Here is a 15,075-nt window from a genome sequence, read left to right on the forward strand (position 1 = left end):
ATTTATTTGTTATTCTTGGGGGGGGGGGGGTGGATGCAAGTAGCTGATTTTGCCTAGAGCGCAAAAACGCCTAGCACCAGCCCTGGGGATCTGAATGGTTACTATCAGTGTTGCCAACTGCCTGTTAATTTACAGGCAGACCGTAAATTTGAGCCCATTTTCGTGCTGCCCATTACAGGAAACGGTGCCTGTAAAAAAGATGGCTGTGGGCCGACCATGCAACTGCGCATGCACCGTTAAGAAGCCTGTGGAGCTCGGGAAAGCTTGCACACGCTCGGCTGGCCAGCGCATGCGCAGTATTGTAATGGCGCTGCCTGGCGCCATATTTTATTTTTTATGGGTTTTTTTTTTTTGCACAAAAAAGTAGTATACAGAGCACATCACGAATATAAACACCCCCGACAATAGGGGAAATCAACATGCATTAGTAGCAATAAACCTGTATATGTCCATTTTCACACATTTGAGCCTTCAATGTCTACCTCTCATCATACACTAAAACATATGTGCATTTTGTTTTTTTCATTTTAACAAACATAAAAGTAAAACAAACCCCTGCATAACCACAGGAAGAAAGAACCCCTCCTCCCACCCACCCAAGAAAGTGTCTGCTTTCCAATGTTATGTTCAGAAAATACTGAAAAAAACTGTCCCTGTCCACTTCAAGAAGTATACCCACTGTCATCTCATTGTCTCAACTCCAAGGCTTAAGGGGTACTCCTAGACATAACACTATTCTATCACGCCTTTTCTGCCAATGTATGTTCAGAGTCAACCCATCGAAACCATACCTTTCTAATCTTCTTAGGAGCTCCTCTAGCCTCATATGTAATTTTATACATCAGCACATCCGCATTTATTACCTTCTTCCACATCCCCAGTGTCAGTCGTTCCTCATGTATCCACCGTCTGGCAATGAGTTTGCTCACCACAAAAAAACAGGATCCTGAGGAAAAGTTTTGTGTGAACATTAATCTCCTCTTCCTCAAAGATCGCAAGAAGACATCTCAAAGGAGAGCAGATATTTGGCATATGGAAGTGATCTGAAATAAATTGAGTCACCTGTGACCATAGCGGTCTCACTTTTTCGCAGTCCCAAACCATATGTAGAAAAGTACCTTCAGCCCCCCTGCATTTGTGGCAAATTGGCATTTCCCTCCTCTGCATTCGATAAAGTCTAGCTGGTGTATAATACTGTTGGTGAAGGTAACAAAACTGAATCCTTTTGTCCGTGGAGGAGACGACAGACACCAGATATGTGTCCATTATCTCCTGCCACATCTCCTCAGACAACTCTGGGACAACCGCCACTCATCTCATCCTGGGCCTAGTAGCTGAAGTGATTACCCCCGGGCCCACCGCTCCATAGTACCTAGAGATTCACTTAGCTGGATCCGGATCAATCAGAACCTTCTCCGGATCTGTGTTCTGAACCATAGTTTCACCAGCCCCAAACTTGATCGCAGCATGACGCAGTTGCGCATATCGAAAAGCCCAAGACTTTGGGACTCCAAACATTTCCCTCAGTTGTGCAAAGGTACAGAGACCCTAGGGTTTTATTACACCACAGAGGACTATTTGGGAATAACCACAAAGGGTCATCTTTCCTCCATTGTGAGCATAGGTGAAACACCCTCCCAGGCAAAGCCATAATCAATCCCATCTTTCTCTCTGGAATGCCCTTCCTATACAAGATATTTTGTAGAGTTTCCTGTGAGGTGGCAATTGCAGCCTCCAGTAGAGTAGTGGGGTTTGGCGTTTGCGGAAAAAGTTGCCAGTGTAGGAAGATTAGTTGTGAAGCCATGAAATAGGACCGTAAATCAGGAAGGGCCATCCCATCCAATCTAATTGGGAGCTTCAAAACTGCCAAAGAAACCCTGGGCGCCCTGGAGCCCCACAAAAAGTTCACAATAATGGAGTAAATTTTCTTAAAGATTTGTAGTGTCACATAAGTCGGGGAGTTCGAGAGAATGTACAGAAATTTGGGGAGAAAAATCACCTTAAACAAATTTATCCGTCCCATCAAGGTGATCAGTAAATTCTGCCATCTCTGTACCTTTCCCCGAAAGTTCGTCATTATTGGCACGAAATTCGTCTCAAGGAATTTAGAGATAGGGAGCTGAACCTCTATCCCCAAGTATTTAAAGGAGGTAGACAATGGGATGGGACAATCCGATGGAACAACCACTGCCTCATCAATAGGGAAGAGGGATGATTTTTTTCCAATTAATTCGGACCCAGAATAATGCCCAAACTCCTGAATCAATCGAAAGGCTTCAGAAAGCGATGGTCCAGGATCCTGCAGATACAATAGCATGTCGTCCGCATATAGTGATACTCCTTCTTCAAACTCCCCCAATCGTAGACCATTAAACCCCTGAGTGGTCCTCAGCTTAATGGCTAGAGGTTCTATAGCCAGGGCAAACAGGAGGGGTGAAAGTGGACACCCCTGCCTGGTGCCCCGAAATATATGAAAGGAATCTGAAATAATACCATTAACCCTCAATCTGATCATCGGCTCTGTGTACAAAAGCACCCAAGAGACAAAAACAGGACCAAAGCCATATAACTTGAGGAGGTGGAACAAAAATGACCACTACACCAAGTCAAAGGCCTTTTTTTGTATCCAACGAGGCTACTACTCTAGCCCCGGAGTTGTCTTGAGCTGTCTGTAGATTCACTAAAATTCTCCTAACATTCATCTGAGCACATCTTCCCTGAATAAAGCAAGTTTGGTCAGGATCCACCAATCTAAGAACAACTGATTGTAACCTACCGGCTAATATTTTGGCGAGAATATTTGTGTCAACATTCATAAGCGAGCCTGGCGCCATATTTAAATGGAAGGAAGCAGCACTCATTCTCGGCAGTGCCTCAACAGTCAGCACAGCCAAAGAGGAGCTGAGGAGGAATGGACAGGACGGTCAGTGAGTGAGTGACACATGTGCGAGGAACCGATGGCAGAGGAGGACATTACTGGGAGTGAAGCCGTGAAGGGGGCAGAGGAGGACACTGATGTGCCTTGCCCTGTGGAGAGGTAAAGGGGGCACTGTCATACTGATGTGCCTGTGGACTGGAGGGGTGAAAGGGGCAAAGAAGGATACTGATATGGAGAGGTGATATGAGGGGGGACAGAGGAGGAAACTACCATGTCCGTGCAGCCTCTCTGACCAGCTCCTGACTGTATAATGTCTTCAGTCTTTGTCCACCTCTTGTATTATGTCCGCAGCCTCTGTCCACCTCCTATACCATGTCTGCTGCCTCTGTCCACCTCCTGTATTATGTCCGCAGCCTCTGTCCACCTCCTGTATTATGTCCACGGCCTCTGTCCACCTCCTGTATTATGTCCGCAGCCTCTGTCCACCTCCTATTCCATGTCTGCTGCCTCTGTCCACCTCCTGTATTATGTCTGCAGCCTCTGTCCACCTCCTCTATTATGTCCACAGCCTCTGTCCACCTCCTGTATTATGTCCACAGCCTCTGTTCACCTCCTGTATCATCTCTGCAGCCTCTGTCCATCTCCTGTACTATGTCCGCACTCCGCAGCCTCTGTCCACCTCCTGTATTATGTCCACAGCCTCTGTCCACCTCCTGTATCATCTCTGCAGCCTCTGTCCATCTCCTGTACTATGTCTGCAGCCTCTGTACACCTCCTGTATTATGTCCGCAGCCTCTGTCCACCTCCTGTACTTTGTCCGCAGCCTCTGTGCACCTCCTGTATTATGTTTGCAGCCTCTGTCCACCTCCTGTACTATGTCTGCAGCCTCTGTCCACCTCCTGTACTATGTCTGCGGCCTTTGTCCACCTCCTGTATTATGTCCGCAGCCTCTCTCGACCTCCTGTATTATGTCTGCAGAGTCTGTCCACCTCCTATAGTATGTCCGCAGCCTCTGTCCACCTTCTGTATCATCTTTGCAGCCTCTGACCACCTCCTGGATTATCTCTGCAGCCTCTAACCATCTCTTGTATCATGCCTGCAGTCTCTGAGGGGGGAGTCTGGGAGTCAGTGCCGCAAGGCCAGTCATTTGCTGATGTACGGGGGAGTTAATACAATAATGTAAGGAGGGGGGATTGATATAAAGGTTCCCCCCTATATTAGTACCCCCCCCACCTTAGTGCATTCACTCTGTGGAAGGTCTGATGAAGGGGGAATCCGGCAGACTCTGATGTAAGGGGTGATTCTGAAGACTCTGATGTAAGGGGGAATCCTGCAGAGTCTGATGTAAGGGGGAATCCTGCAGACTCTGATGTAAGGGGGAATCCGGCAGACTCTGATGTAAGGGGGGGATTCTGAAGACTCTGATGTAAGGGGGAATCCGGCAGAATCTGATGTAAGGGGGATTCTGAAGACTCTGATGTAAGGGGTAATCCTGCAGACTCTGATGTAAGGGAGAATCCGGCAGACTCTGATGTAAGGAAGGGATTCGGAAGACTCTAATGTAAGGGGGTAACTGGCAGACTCCGATGTAAGGGAGGATTCTGAAGACTCTGATGTAAGGGGGAATCCTGCAGACTCTGATGTAAGGGAGAATCTGGCAGACTCTAATGTAAGGGGGGATTCTGAAGACTCTGATGTAAGGGAGAACTCTGTGCTGGCTTGGTTATAGTAACCCAACCTTCATGTAAATGAAGAAAGTTGGCTTTTGTTTAACTTAACCACTTGCCGACCAGCGCATGACGATGTACGTCGACAGAATGGCACGGGCAGGCAAATGGGCGTACATGTACGCCCCTTTAAATTTGCCGCCCTGCCATCGGGAGCGCGCCGCCGGCGGCGCGCTCCCGCGCTGGTCGGGACCCCCGTGAGTCCGGTCGCGGGACCCATGGACTCGATCGCCGCGGGCATCCCCGCGATCGTCTCACGGAGCGGCCGAATGGAAAAGTGCCGTTGTAAACAACATTTCTCCATTCTGCCTAGCCACTAGTGACGCTGATCTCTGCTCCATGTGATTGGGGCAGAGATCAGTGTTCACTAAATGAAAGCCCAACCCCCCCACAGTTAGTAACACGCCCCTAGGAACACTTAACCCCTACACTGCCGCCCACTGGTTAACCCCTTCACTGCCAGTGTCATTTACACAGGAATCACTGCATTTATATAGCAGTGATTACTGTATAAATGACAATGGTCCCAAAAATGTGTCAAAAATGTCCGATGGGTCCCCCACAATGTTGCAGTCACAATAAAAATCGCTGATCGCCGCCATTACTAGTGAAAAAAAATAATACAAAATTATTAATAAAAATGCTATAAAACTATCCCTATTTTGTAAACGCTATAACTTTTGCGCAAACCAATCATATTCGCTTATTGCGATTTTTTTACCAAAAATATGTAGAAGAATACGTATCGGCCTAAACTGAGGGAAAAAAATGTTTTTTTATATATTTTTGGGGGATATTTATTATAACAAAAAGTAAAAAATAATGTGTTTTTTTCAAAATTGGCCCTCTATTTTTGTTTATAGCGCAAAAAATAAAAACCGCAGGGGTGATCAAATACCACCAAAAGAAAGCTCTATTTGTGGGAAAAAAAGGACGTCAATTTTGTTTGGGAGCCACGACGCACGACCGCGCAATTGTCAGTTAAAGCGACGCAGTGTCGAATCGCAAAAAGTGGTCTGGTCTTTGACCAGCAAATTGGTCCGGTCTGAAAGTGGTTAAACACATTGCTAATAGCACTAGTTATATGTTTATAGTTTAAAAATTATATTTGCACCATTTAGCATTGAAAACTGTAATTTTAGGTAGTTTTGTGCAGCATCAGTAAAAAATGTCAGTAAATGTCATGATTTCTGACAGTAAATTTGACTTCAGGGGGTTGGCAACACTGGTTATCGTGAACAACCATGACTTTTCATTGCCCAGATTATGACAGATCAGCCATAAACCGGTAATGTCTCCGGGTTGCCCCCAGGTGGCGCTGTCGGCCTGGGAATATGGACAGGAAGGTGAAGTTGGTGTATTGAGGAGGTGAGCGCTTTCTTAGTGCCACGTGCGCAGTGACGTCACACCGGGAGGTGCGACAAACTCAGCGGACAAGTTAGAGCTGCCGGTAAAGGCGTAGGAGGAGTGTCGCTGCTTTCCGGGACGGGCACAGTCCTGACGTTGTGGTCGCTCTTTGACAGACCACGCCCAATTATTGGTGGTGGGATCACGTGAGAAGCTCGCAGCAGGAAGAGTTGCTGAGTTGGGACAGGCGCTGTGACACGGGACGACCATGACGGGGATCGGGCAGAGATGTGTGCTGCTCCTGATTGCGCTGGGGATAACAGCCGCTGTCGCTGCCGGTAAGAGTCGCCCCGGTCCTATAGAAGCAGTGTGTCCCGGGGCTGGAGACAGGTGGAGCGCTGCCGCAGGGCGGTGCTCGGTGTAGAGAGGATCACCTGCTTACCTCTCCCTAGATCATAGGGCAGGGGATGACTACTCATCACTATGTCATGGGATCATCTAAGGAAACCTGGGCACATGAGCTTACACTCTAATGCTACCCATCGGTGCTTCCATGCTCGGATACAATCCAGCAGTTGTCATTGATTTTTGTATTGCCATTTTAATTCCTTTCAATCAGTTTTAAGGGATTGATTCAGAAATGAAAGTGATCAGATGTGCTGGAACCTTATGATTGGTTTTCAGCCCATTGTGCCTAATATGGACAATCATGAGATCGCTTTTGATTTTTGGTGACTTGTAAATGTCTGGAAGCGATCGGGTTGGTTAATCAGACATGACTAAAATCTAAGTCGGTGTATGGCCTTCATAAGAACCGTGGTGCTCAACTGGCAGCCACGCTCCCCTTGCAGTGCCAACTGGCACAGCCAGGGCTTTCCGACATTTCATATGTATCTACTGCTAGTGACGTTCTCCAGAGCCTCCCAAGGTCCCAGTGTTCCAGAGCCTCCCAAGGTCCCAGTGTTCCAGAGCCTCCCAGTGTTCCAGAGCCTCCCAGTGTTCCAGAGCCTCCCAGTGTTCCAGAGCCTCCCAGTGTTCCAGAGCCTCCCAGTGTTCCAGAGCCTCCCAGTGTTCCAGAGCCTCCCAAGGTCCCAGTGTTCCAGAGCCTCCCAAGGTCCCAGTGTTCCAGTCATGTGAACCTGCACGAGAAACCATGGCTAGGCTGTGGGCATTCAAGTATTTACATATTACCAAGCAGTAAATGCCTTAGCCCTTACCCATACCACTGATTTGTGGTAATGCACACAGGTTCATTGCAATGCTATTCGTCCTGAATTACACCCCAACGTGGCATCGCAGCATAGCACAACAACCAGCATGCATTGATATGCTGTACGCACCTTATTTAGGCAGTCTATGCAAATAAATGGGCTGCCCTAGCACATCTGCTAACAACTGGCACCAATGCAGCATGATCTGTGAACCTGGAGTAAAACAAGCCCTCTGTAGCTAGATACTGTGGAAACATTTTGTTTAAGTTTAGAGCAGAAGTAATTTCATTCCATCTCTCGTTCCTTTACCTGAACATCTTTTCTTTCACTTTAATGATGGTTGTAAGACATCTCCAGGTTAAAGCAGAACTGAAGGCTAAAGAGAAGTTTGGAAACGGGGGAAAAAAAAAAGTTTTACACTCCAAGGTGAATGCAGCATTGGGATCCTGCTGCCTCTAAGACTGAGAAGTGAGCAAGCAAAGACCACTGATCGCTCTGTTCTCAGTCTTCAGTGTGCAGAGGGTGGAGACTGTAAGTCACTGTTCTCTGCTCTTCCCCTCTAGCACTTACTGTTGTGCTGGGCTGTGGAGGTGACAGGAGCAGCTAGCTCCGTCTCCCTGCGGTTTACTGAGAGGCTGAGCCAGCTGCTGTTTCAGGCATCTGGATGGATCCTGACATTAAAGTCTTGATTGCTCCAGAGCCTGGGCCTGCTGAGTAATGCTAGCCACCCGCTGTCAGCTGAAGATGTGTCACAGGAGTGCAGAGCAAAGTGCACTCCTGTGACCCACAGGAGAAGTACAGCCAAATGAGGTTTGGTCATACTTTACCTCCTCACTAACGTTCTGAAGTCTCCTCAGGGCACGTGCAGCAGTCATCCTGGCACACATAGGCCGTGCTGGTGATGAAGGCTGAACTGTGTGAGCACAGCTTAAAGTGGTTGGATGCCCTCAACAAAAAAACAAACCTGTAAGGCAAAGGCACACTGAACTAATATGCACCGCATACTAGCTCATTAGGAAGTATTTACCTTAGATGGAAGCACCCGCACCACCTCCTGGTCACCACTGAGGGAGCTGACATGTTCCCTCTGCATTTCTTCTGGGTTTGCAGGTCTGGCACGGTGAGTGGTCAGAGCACGATGACGTCAAATGCGTGTGGAAGTCCACCGTTACGGCAAGGTCCGGCATTATCGCTGGACCTTCAGAGCGGAAATGCTGCTGACGTCATGATACTGATGCAGTTCCACTTAAATAATGAAGTGAAGGGTCCATCCACAAGGACTGACAGATGTGCATCTGCATCTATCTGCTTGGTTCTGTTATTTGACATAGACAAAGGGGTTTATTTACTAAAGGAAAATCCACTTTGCATTGGAAGTGCAGTCACTGTGGATCTGAGGCGGACATGCAAAGAAAATAAAAAAACACATTTTTACTTGCACGTGATTGGATGATAAAATCAGCAGAGCTTCCTCTCATTTCAGATCTTCCCCTTGGATCTACAACAAGTGCACTTCCAAGTGCAATTGTAATGCAGCCTGGATTTTTCATTAGTAAATCTACCTAATAAATTCTACTTATTCAAATTCACAAAACACAGTTCCTGTTCCCTGACATTTATTGTGACTAAACATGTTTGGCGGAGCTAGCAGTGACATCAACACGCCCACTGGCCAAGTACCTATATTTATTATAATGTTCTCCCCTAGAGATCAACCTTTCTGGTAAGACATGTGTGACGCAAGGAATTGGGACTTTGACACTGAAGTGGAATTTATTACAGCACTTTCTTGCACGTTTCATTGCACCCAGTATCTGTGAATTTGTATTAGAATAATTCATTTATTTGGCACTTTGCTGGTACAAGATTGTATTGCAAATAGGTTTTTTGATTGAACTATTTGGTGTAAAGATTTTTTAATATTGATTCTATGAAATTTAAAGGGATAGCACACCTTTATTTTTAATATACAATTTGTCTAGTATGCAGATTGAGTGCTGCTTTTTCTGTGTACATTTTACACTGAGCGTAGTTTTCGTTAACAAATTACCACGTGGTGGAATTCTATATATTTCCTGTAAGGTATGAGGAACTTTTCCCTGTGCAAAAAAAAACCCTTAATTCTTGTGTAGAAATGCAGCAAGGGCACGCACCTGTTTGACTGCATGCTATGACCCTATGACTATACACTTCTTTATTACCTTGGTTGATAAGAAAATGTTACACAAGGTACGGTCTAAGGCTGCATGAATGATTTTTAAGGTGGACCTGGACTCAAAAAGTGAACAAAACCCTGCCTGTACTAAGATTGGTATGGAAAGTCATTAATGGGGAAAGATCAGCTGCCAGGAGGCCACAGGCAATACAAATACAGGCCTTATTAATAACACGTTGGGTGTGGTGTAAATGAGGTTGCTAAAAACGAGTAGGTAAACTTTTCAGTATAAAGCGACCATGGTCACCCATATAGTCCCAGTATTACTTTTATGCTTGCCCAACCAAAAGCACATACCTTTTCTACACTCTCCTGCCGCAGGGTAAAATGCTGGGTATCTCTGGATTTGGGGAGCATGCGACTCTCTCGCCTTTCTCTCCTGTGACAGCAATGCTGCTTGGCAATTGGCTGTTCAGATTCCTAGTGCTGTCACATGACAGGGAAAAATTCCTCTGCCCAGTGTAAGCTCCAAATTGTGAGTTGTACTCAACACTCTTTGCTCAGGCAGGCTAAACATAACAACAAAAGAAAGGTACGTACATGATGCCAATTCGGATCCTAATTGGCAAAGCACAAGTTCTTTTTAAGAGAGAACTGGGTAGAAGGTGAGACCCTTGAATCTAAGCCCTTGTACACACGGTCGGAGATTCCGACGGGATGTGTCCGATCGGACCGTTTTGTCGGATATTCCGACTGTGTGTGGTCTACATCGGACTGTTTCCGACGGACCAAGTTTTCCAACTTGTTGGTAAAATTTTCCGACAAAATGCTCCGATCGGACATACTCCAATCATGTGTAGAGAATTCCGATCGGACAAAGTGCCACGCATTCTCAAATCAAATTCCTACATCAAAGCTATTGGCTACTAGCCTGAACGTAGTCCCATCGTAACGAAATAACGTCATCACGTCGGATTTTCCGACAACTTTGTCCAACTGTGTGTATGCAACAGTTTCGGACAAAATCCGACGGATTTGGTTGTTGGAATCTCCGACCGTGTGTACAAGGGCTATCAGGTTACCCACTACTGATGTATAGGGTGTTAATAGCATGCTTGAGGGATTGGAGCATTAGCGCTACCTTAGGTAACAATGACTGCTTCTGACCTCTCAAAGTTGTCGTAGCTATCCCTGTTTCTGTAAGAAGACATAATGGTGGGTACCAGAGCTATGGAGAATAAGCAGGTGGCTCCCCATTTACCAAGGAGACTAGTGTCCATATGAGGCCAGCATAGTAATGCTTGCCTTGCCAAGTGTGCAGGAAGAAGCATTGGAGAAGACTGACTGACTGACTGAAGTAATGGAGTAGATTGCATCACATTATAGGATAGTCTGAAGAGATCAGTCTAAAATGTGTCAGTTATACATTCGTTTGATACTCTTTATGTCAGTCATCGTCTGTATTTATTAGTCAGCCATTGACACACTATAAGGTCAGTTCACAACACTTTAACTCAAAGATGAGTATCTTTATTTCCGGCCATGCTATTTAAAGTGGAACAAACCCTCCTATCCTTTTCTGCCAAGGAAAATGGCAATTTAAACTGTTTAATTTCAGGGATGGATCGGGAAGCCCGCTGTAAATCAGCAGGGCAAGCCCCCCCCCTTTTTACGGCCACAGATTAGGAAGTAGGATGCGGCTGTGGAGGGGGGGGGGAGCCTTGGATTTGCCCAATCCAGTGTGAGGCAGGTACAGCACAGAGAAGGAGGGAAGAGTCACAGGTTGTTGCTGTCAGGTCCAGCATGGAGCGGTGCACTCATCTGCAAAGAATGTTAGGAATCTTGCAGGGATGAAGTGGGCAATGCCAGCCCCCCTAAAAACTGCCACCCCAGGCAAATGCCTTGTTTGCCTCATGGTAGATACGCCCCTGCTTCAATTGGTGACCGTTTTTAAAGCTGATTATACACTGTAAAGGAAGTCAGAAAACTGCTTTTTTTTGGTTCAATATACCGTATATACTCGAGTATAAGCCGAGATTTTCAGCCTCTTTTTTGAGGCTGAAAGTGCCCCCCTCGGCTTATACTCGAGTCATCGCTGTCTGCCCGCTCGATCAGCGTGTCGAGCAGACAGACAGCGGCCATTCTATGATTCAAAAGCCGCGCCTCCGGCTCCGCCTTCGCCTGTGATAGGCGGAACACTGAATTTCCCAGCAGCCTGTGTTCCGCCTATCACGGGCATCGTCTCATCCTCGTACTACGGACGAGGATGATACGACGTCCGTGATAGGCGGAACACAGGCTGCTGGGAAATTCAGTGTTCCGCCTATCACAGGCGAAGGAGGAGGCGCGGCTTTTGAATTTTACAATGGCCGCCGACGAAGAGGGCACGGGACGGAGGCAAGGCAAGGCAAGGCACGGCACGGGACGGGACGGGACGAAGGCAAGGCACGACACGGGACGGAGGCTCGGGACAAAGGCTCGGGACACAGGTAGGCTGGACACACACACACACACACACACACACACACACACACACACACACACACACACACACACGGATGGAGACACACACACACGGACGGATGGATGGATGGATGGAGACACACACACACAGGGATGGATGGATGGATGGAGACACACACACAGAGGGATGGATGGATGGACACACACACACACAGGGATGGATGGACGGACACACAGGGATGGACGGACACACAGGGATGGACGGACACACACACAGGGATGGACAGGCATGTCTCACCCTCGGCTTATACACGAGTCAATAAGTTTGCCAGTTTTTTTGGGGGTAAATTGGGGGCCTCGGCTTATATTCGGGTCGGCCTATACTCGAGTATATACGGTACTTCAATGGAGAATCTGCCCAACAACAAATTGGGCAAAAAAAAAATGCAAACGCGCAAATCGCAGCAAAATCACATGTGCAAAAAATCAAAACTCACTGCAGAAACGGATCAAAAGCAAACTGCATAGGTGTGTACCGAGTCTTATTTCCAAATGTTCCCGTCACTGTGGTTGAAAATGAACGTCGATTTGACCCACTAACAATTAGAAAATCGAACAAACGTTCTTAATAAAATTATATATATATATATATTATATTTTTTTTCCTTCAAAAAAAGACATCTAAGCCCGGGTTCACACTATAACCTGCTGCGGAACGCACAGGAGCACTGTGCGTCCCTGTTCCCCATTTCAGGGACGATTCTTTGCCTGAATTCGACCCTGAAACGGAGCCAAAGACTCGCACGTTTTTTTCTGCAGTGTGCTCCACAGCCACCCCGGAGATATGTGAACCGGCTCCATAGGGAGATTCGCATAGGTGTGAACGGGGGCTAATAGTATGTACAGTATATATTCTCATAGTATATACTGTAGATCTCTCCTCTAATAGTATATACAGTATATCTCTTCTGTCTGTTCTCAGAGTGGATTAGATATTTTGCTCCCTAACCATATAGTTGTTTATTTTTACCACAGCAAAGAATAAATTGGCTTTTTTTTTTTTTTTTAAACTTTACATATTAACTAAATTGAACACCACACTTTTCTTCAATTAACCAAAAAAATAAATAAATAAATAATCGATTATGAAAATAATCTTTAATTGCAACCCTAAATCAGATTATCGTATGTTCTTTGAAAGCGGTATTTGTAGTCCGAGTTTCGGATCGTGTGTACAAGACATTAAGACCCCATTCACACCTGAGCGTTTTGTAGCTTGACGCCTGAAGCTACAAAACGCTGGAGGGGAAAAAATCCATTATTCTCAATGGAGATGGTTCACATCTCCACTCGAAGTCGCCTGAAGCCCTACGCCTGAAGCTCAAACAAGTTCCGGACCCTTTTTTGTCGCGCGAATCGGGCTGATTTGGGCGTTTTTCTTTTAACATTGGTGACCTTTTGCCCTGCAGAAATTTGTGACAAAATGCGGCAAAAAACGCCACGAATCGCGGTAAAAAATGCCGCGAATTGCGGTAAAAAAACGCCGCAAAAAACGCTTGAAAAGCTACGCTCAGGTGTGAATGCAGCCTTAAGGGGTTGTAAACTCATGTTTTTTTTACCATCAAGGTGAAAAACCTTCTGCGCTGCAGCGGCCCCTCCTCCTTCCCTTTTTTCTCTTTCTTACCTGAGCCCGATCGTTCCAGTGATGGGGACGAGCACAGCAGCTCCAGCTACAGTCATGGGTCCTCTTGGATAGATTGATAGCAATCAAATCCAGTGACACGGGACCTCTGGGCGGGGCCAAGTCCTGCTGTCTGTGTCAATGGATGAAGCGGCAGGGCCTGGGAGCGTGCCCTCACGAGTGCCCCCGTGGACAGAGGCTCTCCATGGGGGCATTTGATGAAGAAGAGTGCTGCTGGGGAACTGGGGCCACACTGCAAAAGGATTGGGGCCACACTGCAAAACCCTTGCACAGAGCAGGTAAGTGTAGCGTGGAGTGTTTTATTATTTTTTTTTTTTTTTTTTTTTTTTATTTTTTTAACAAAGGAACATTTTACAATCGCTTTAAGCTGTATGGCTAGCTTAAAGGGTTGGAAAGGCAGAAGGTGTTTTTATCTTAAAGTGGTTGTTAACCCAAAACTGCAAATCACTGCCAGCCCCTTTTTTTATAGCTAGGCATACCACACTGTGTAAGTCTTTTATTAAAAAGAGGCATGTATATACCTTTTTTAGAGCTATCTTCAGGCCAGTCACATGACTCGCGGATGCTCTACACCTTCGATCCAGGGCAGGAGGGACCAAGATCTCCCTCCTGATGTCACCCAGGGAAATCACGTGGTTGCTCAGCCCCTCCCGCCGAAGCCCTGGGACAGAGGTCTAGAGCATCCGTGAGTCATGTGACTGGCCTGAAGATGGCTCTAAAAAGGTATTTACATTCCTCGTTTTGATAAACTACTTGAACAGTGTGGTATGCCTAGCTATAATAGAGGGGCTGGCAGTGACCACTTGTAATATTTAATTTGTACTAATAGCGGTGGCGGGGGCAGAGACAGACACAGAGCTTACAGGCAGGGAGGGGTGAGGGGACAGAGCTGCGGAAGACGTAGGGACGTACGCTGATCACTGTAGTCAGCAGAGAGGGGTACACAGGATCAGCCAAGTTTACAGGTTAGAGAGCTGCAGATTACACAGCACAAGCACTGTGCTGTATAACTAACATGCTTTAACCACTTAAGGACCAAGCCTATTTTTTACACTTGTTTTACAAGTTAAACATTTATTTTTATTTTTTTGCTAGAAAAATACTTAGAACCAGGGTTGCACCGATACTGGTGTCTAGATACTAGGCATTTACACAAGTATCGCTACTGGTGAAAATGCACCGATACTTAAAACCTTCTGGCTCAGTTGTCAGCAGGAATTCTCCCGCTGACTACTGAAATGTATACAAAAGAATGCAGCAATTATGAGTTGTTAAGGAGCGGGGCCAACTAACTCGTTCATCAGTTAGCGGGGTTCCCATTGACAGATGAATGTAAACATAACCAGAGGCAGCTGCCGCTAGCTATCTGTGTGTATGGAGGAGCTGAATCTGTGGAGTCTGCCATGCATGGAGTGAGTAACAGCTTGGATGTACCACCGCAGGGGAGTGTTGGGTATGCAGGAATGCTTCCTTCCTCAGCCTTTCCACTGCTCAGACTTCCAGGTGGAGATTTGACTGGGACCTAGGAGGTAGGTGTGCGGCTGGCCATGCCTACTCTCTTCCCCCCTCAATCATCTCTGCTGTGTGTGCAG

At 46.5% G+C, this 15,075-nt stretch overlaps 1 protein-coding gene across 1 annotated transcript in view; it reads left to right on the forward strand.

Annotated features, from left to right (window-relative positions):
- The first annotated feature begins 6,017 nt into the window (after positions 1-6,017).
- The window catches only part of CD164 (CD164 molecule), a 67,584-nt gene continuing 58,526 nt past the window's right edge, over positions 6,018-15,075 (forward strand). Inside the window, exon 1 of the mRNA XM_077487142.1 lies at positions 6,018-6,290. Within this exon, the coding sequence (XP_077343268.1) occupies positions 6,221-6,290 (70 nt within the window). The 5' untranslated portion in view covers positions 6,018-6,220. The remainder of the gene's footprint in view (positions 6,291-15,075) is intronic.

This window comes from Lithobates pipiens, unplaced genomic scaffold (assembly GCF_037356315.1).
Source record: "Lithobates pipiens isolate NorthernLeopardFrog02 unplaced genomic scaffold, aLitPip1_a1.2 Scaffold_18, whole genome shotgun sequence".
Lineage (NCBI taxonomy): Eukaryota > Metazoa > Chordata > Amphibia > Anura > Ranidae > Lithobates > Lithobates pipiens.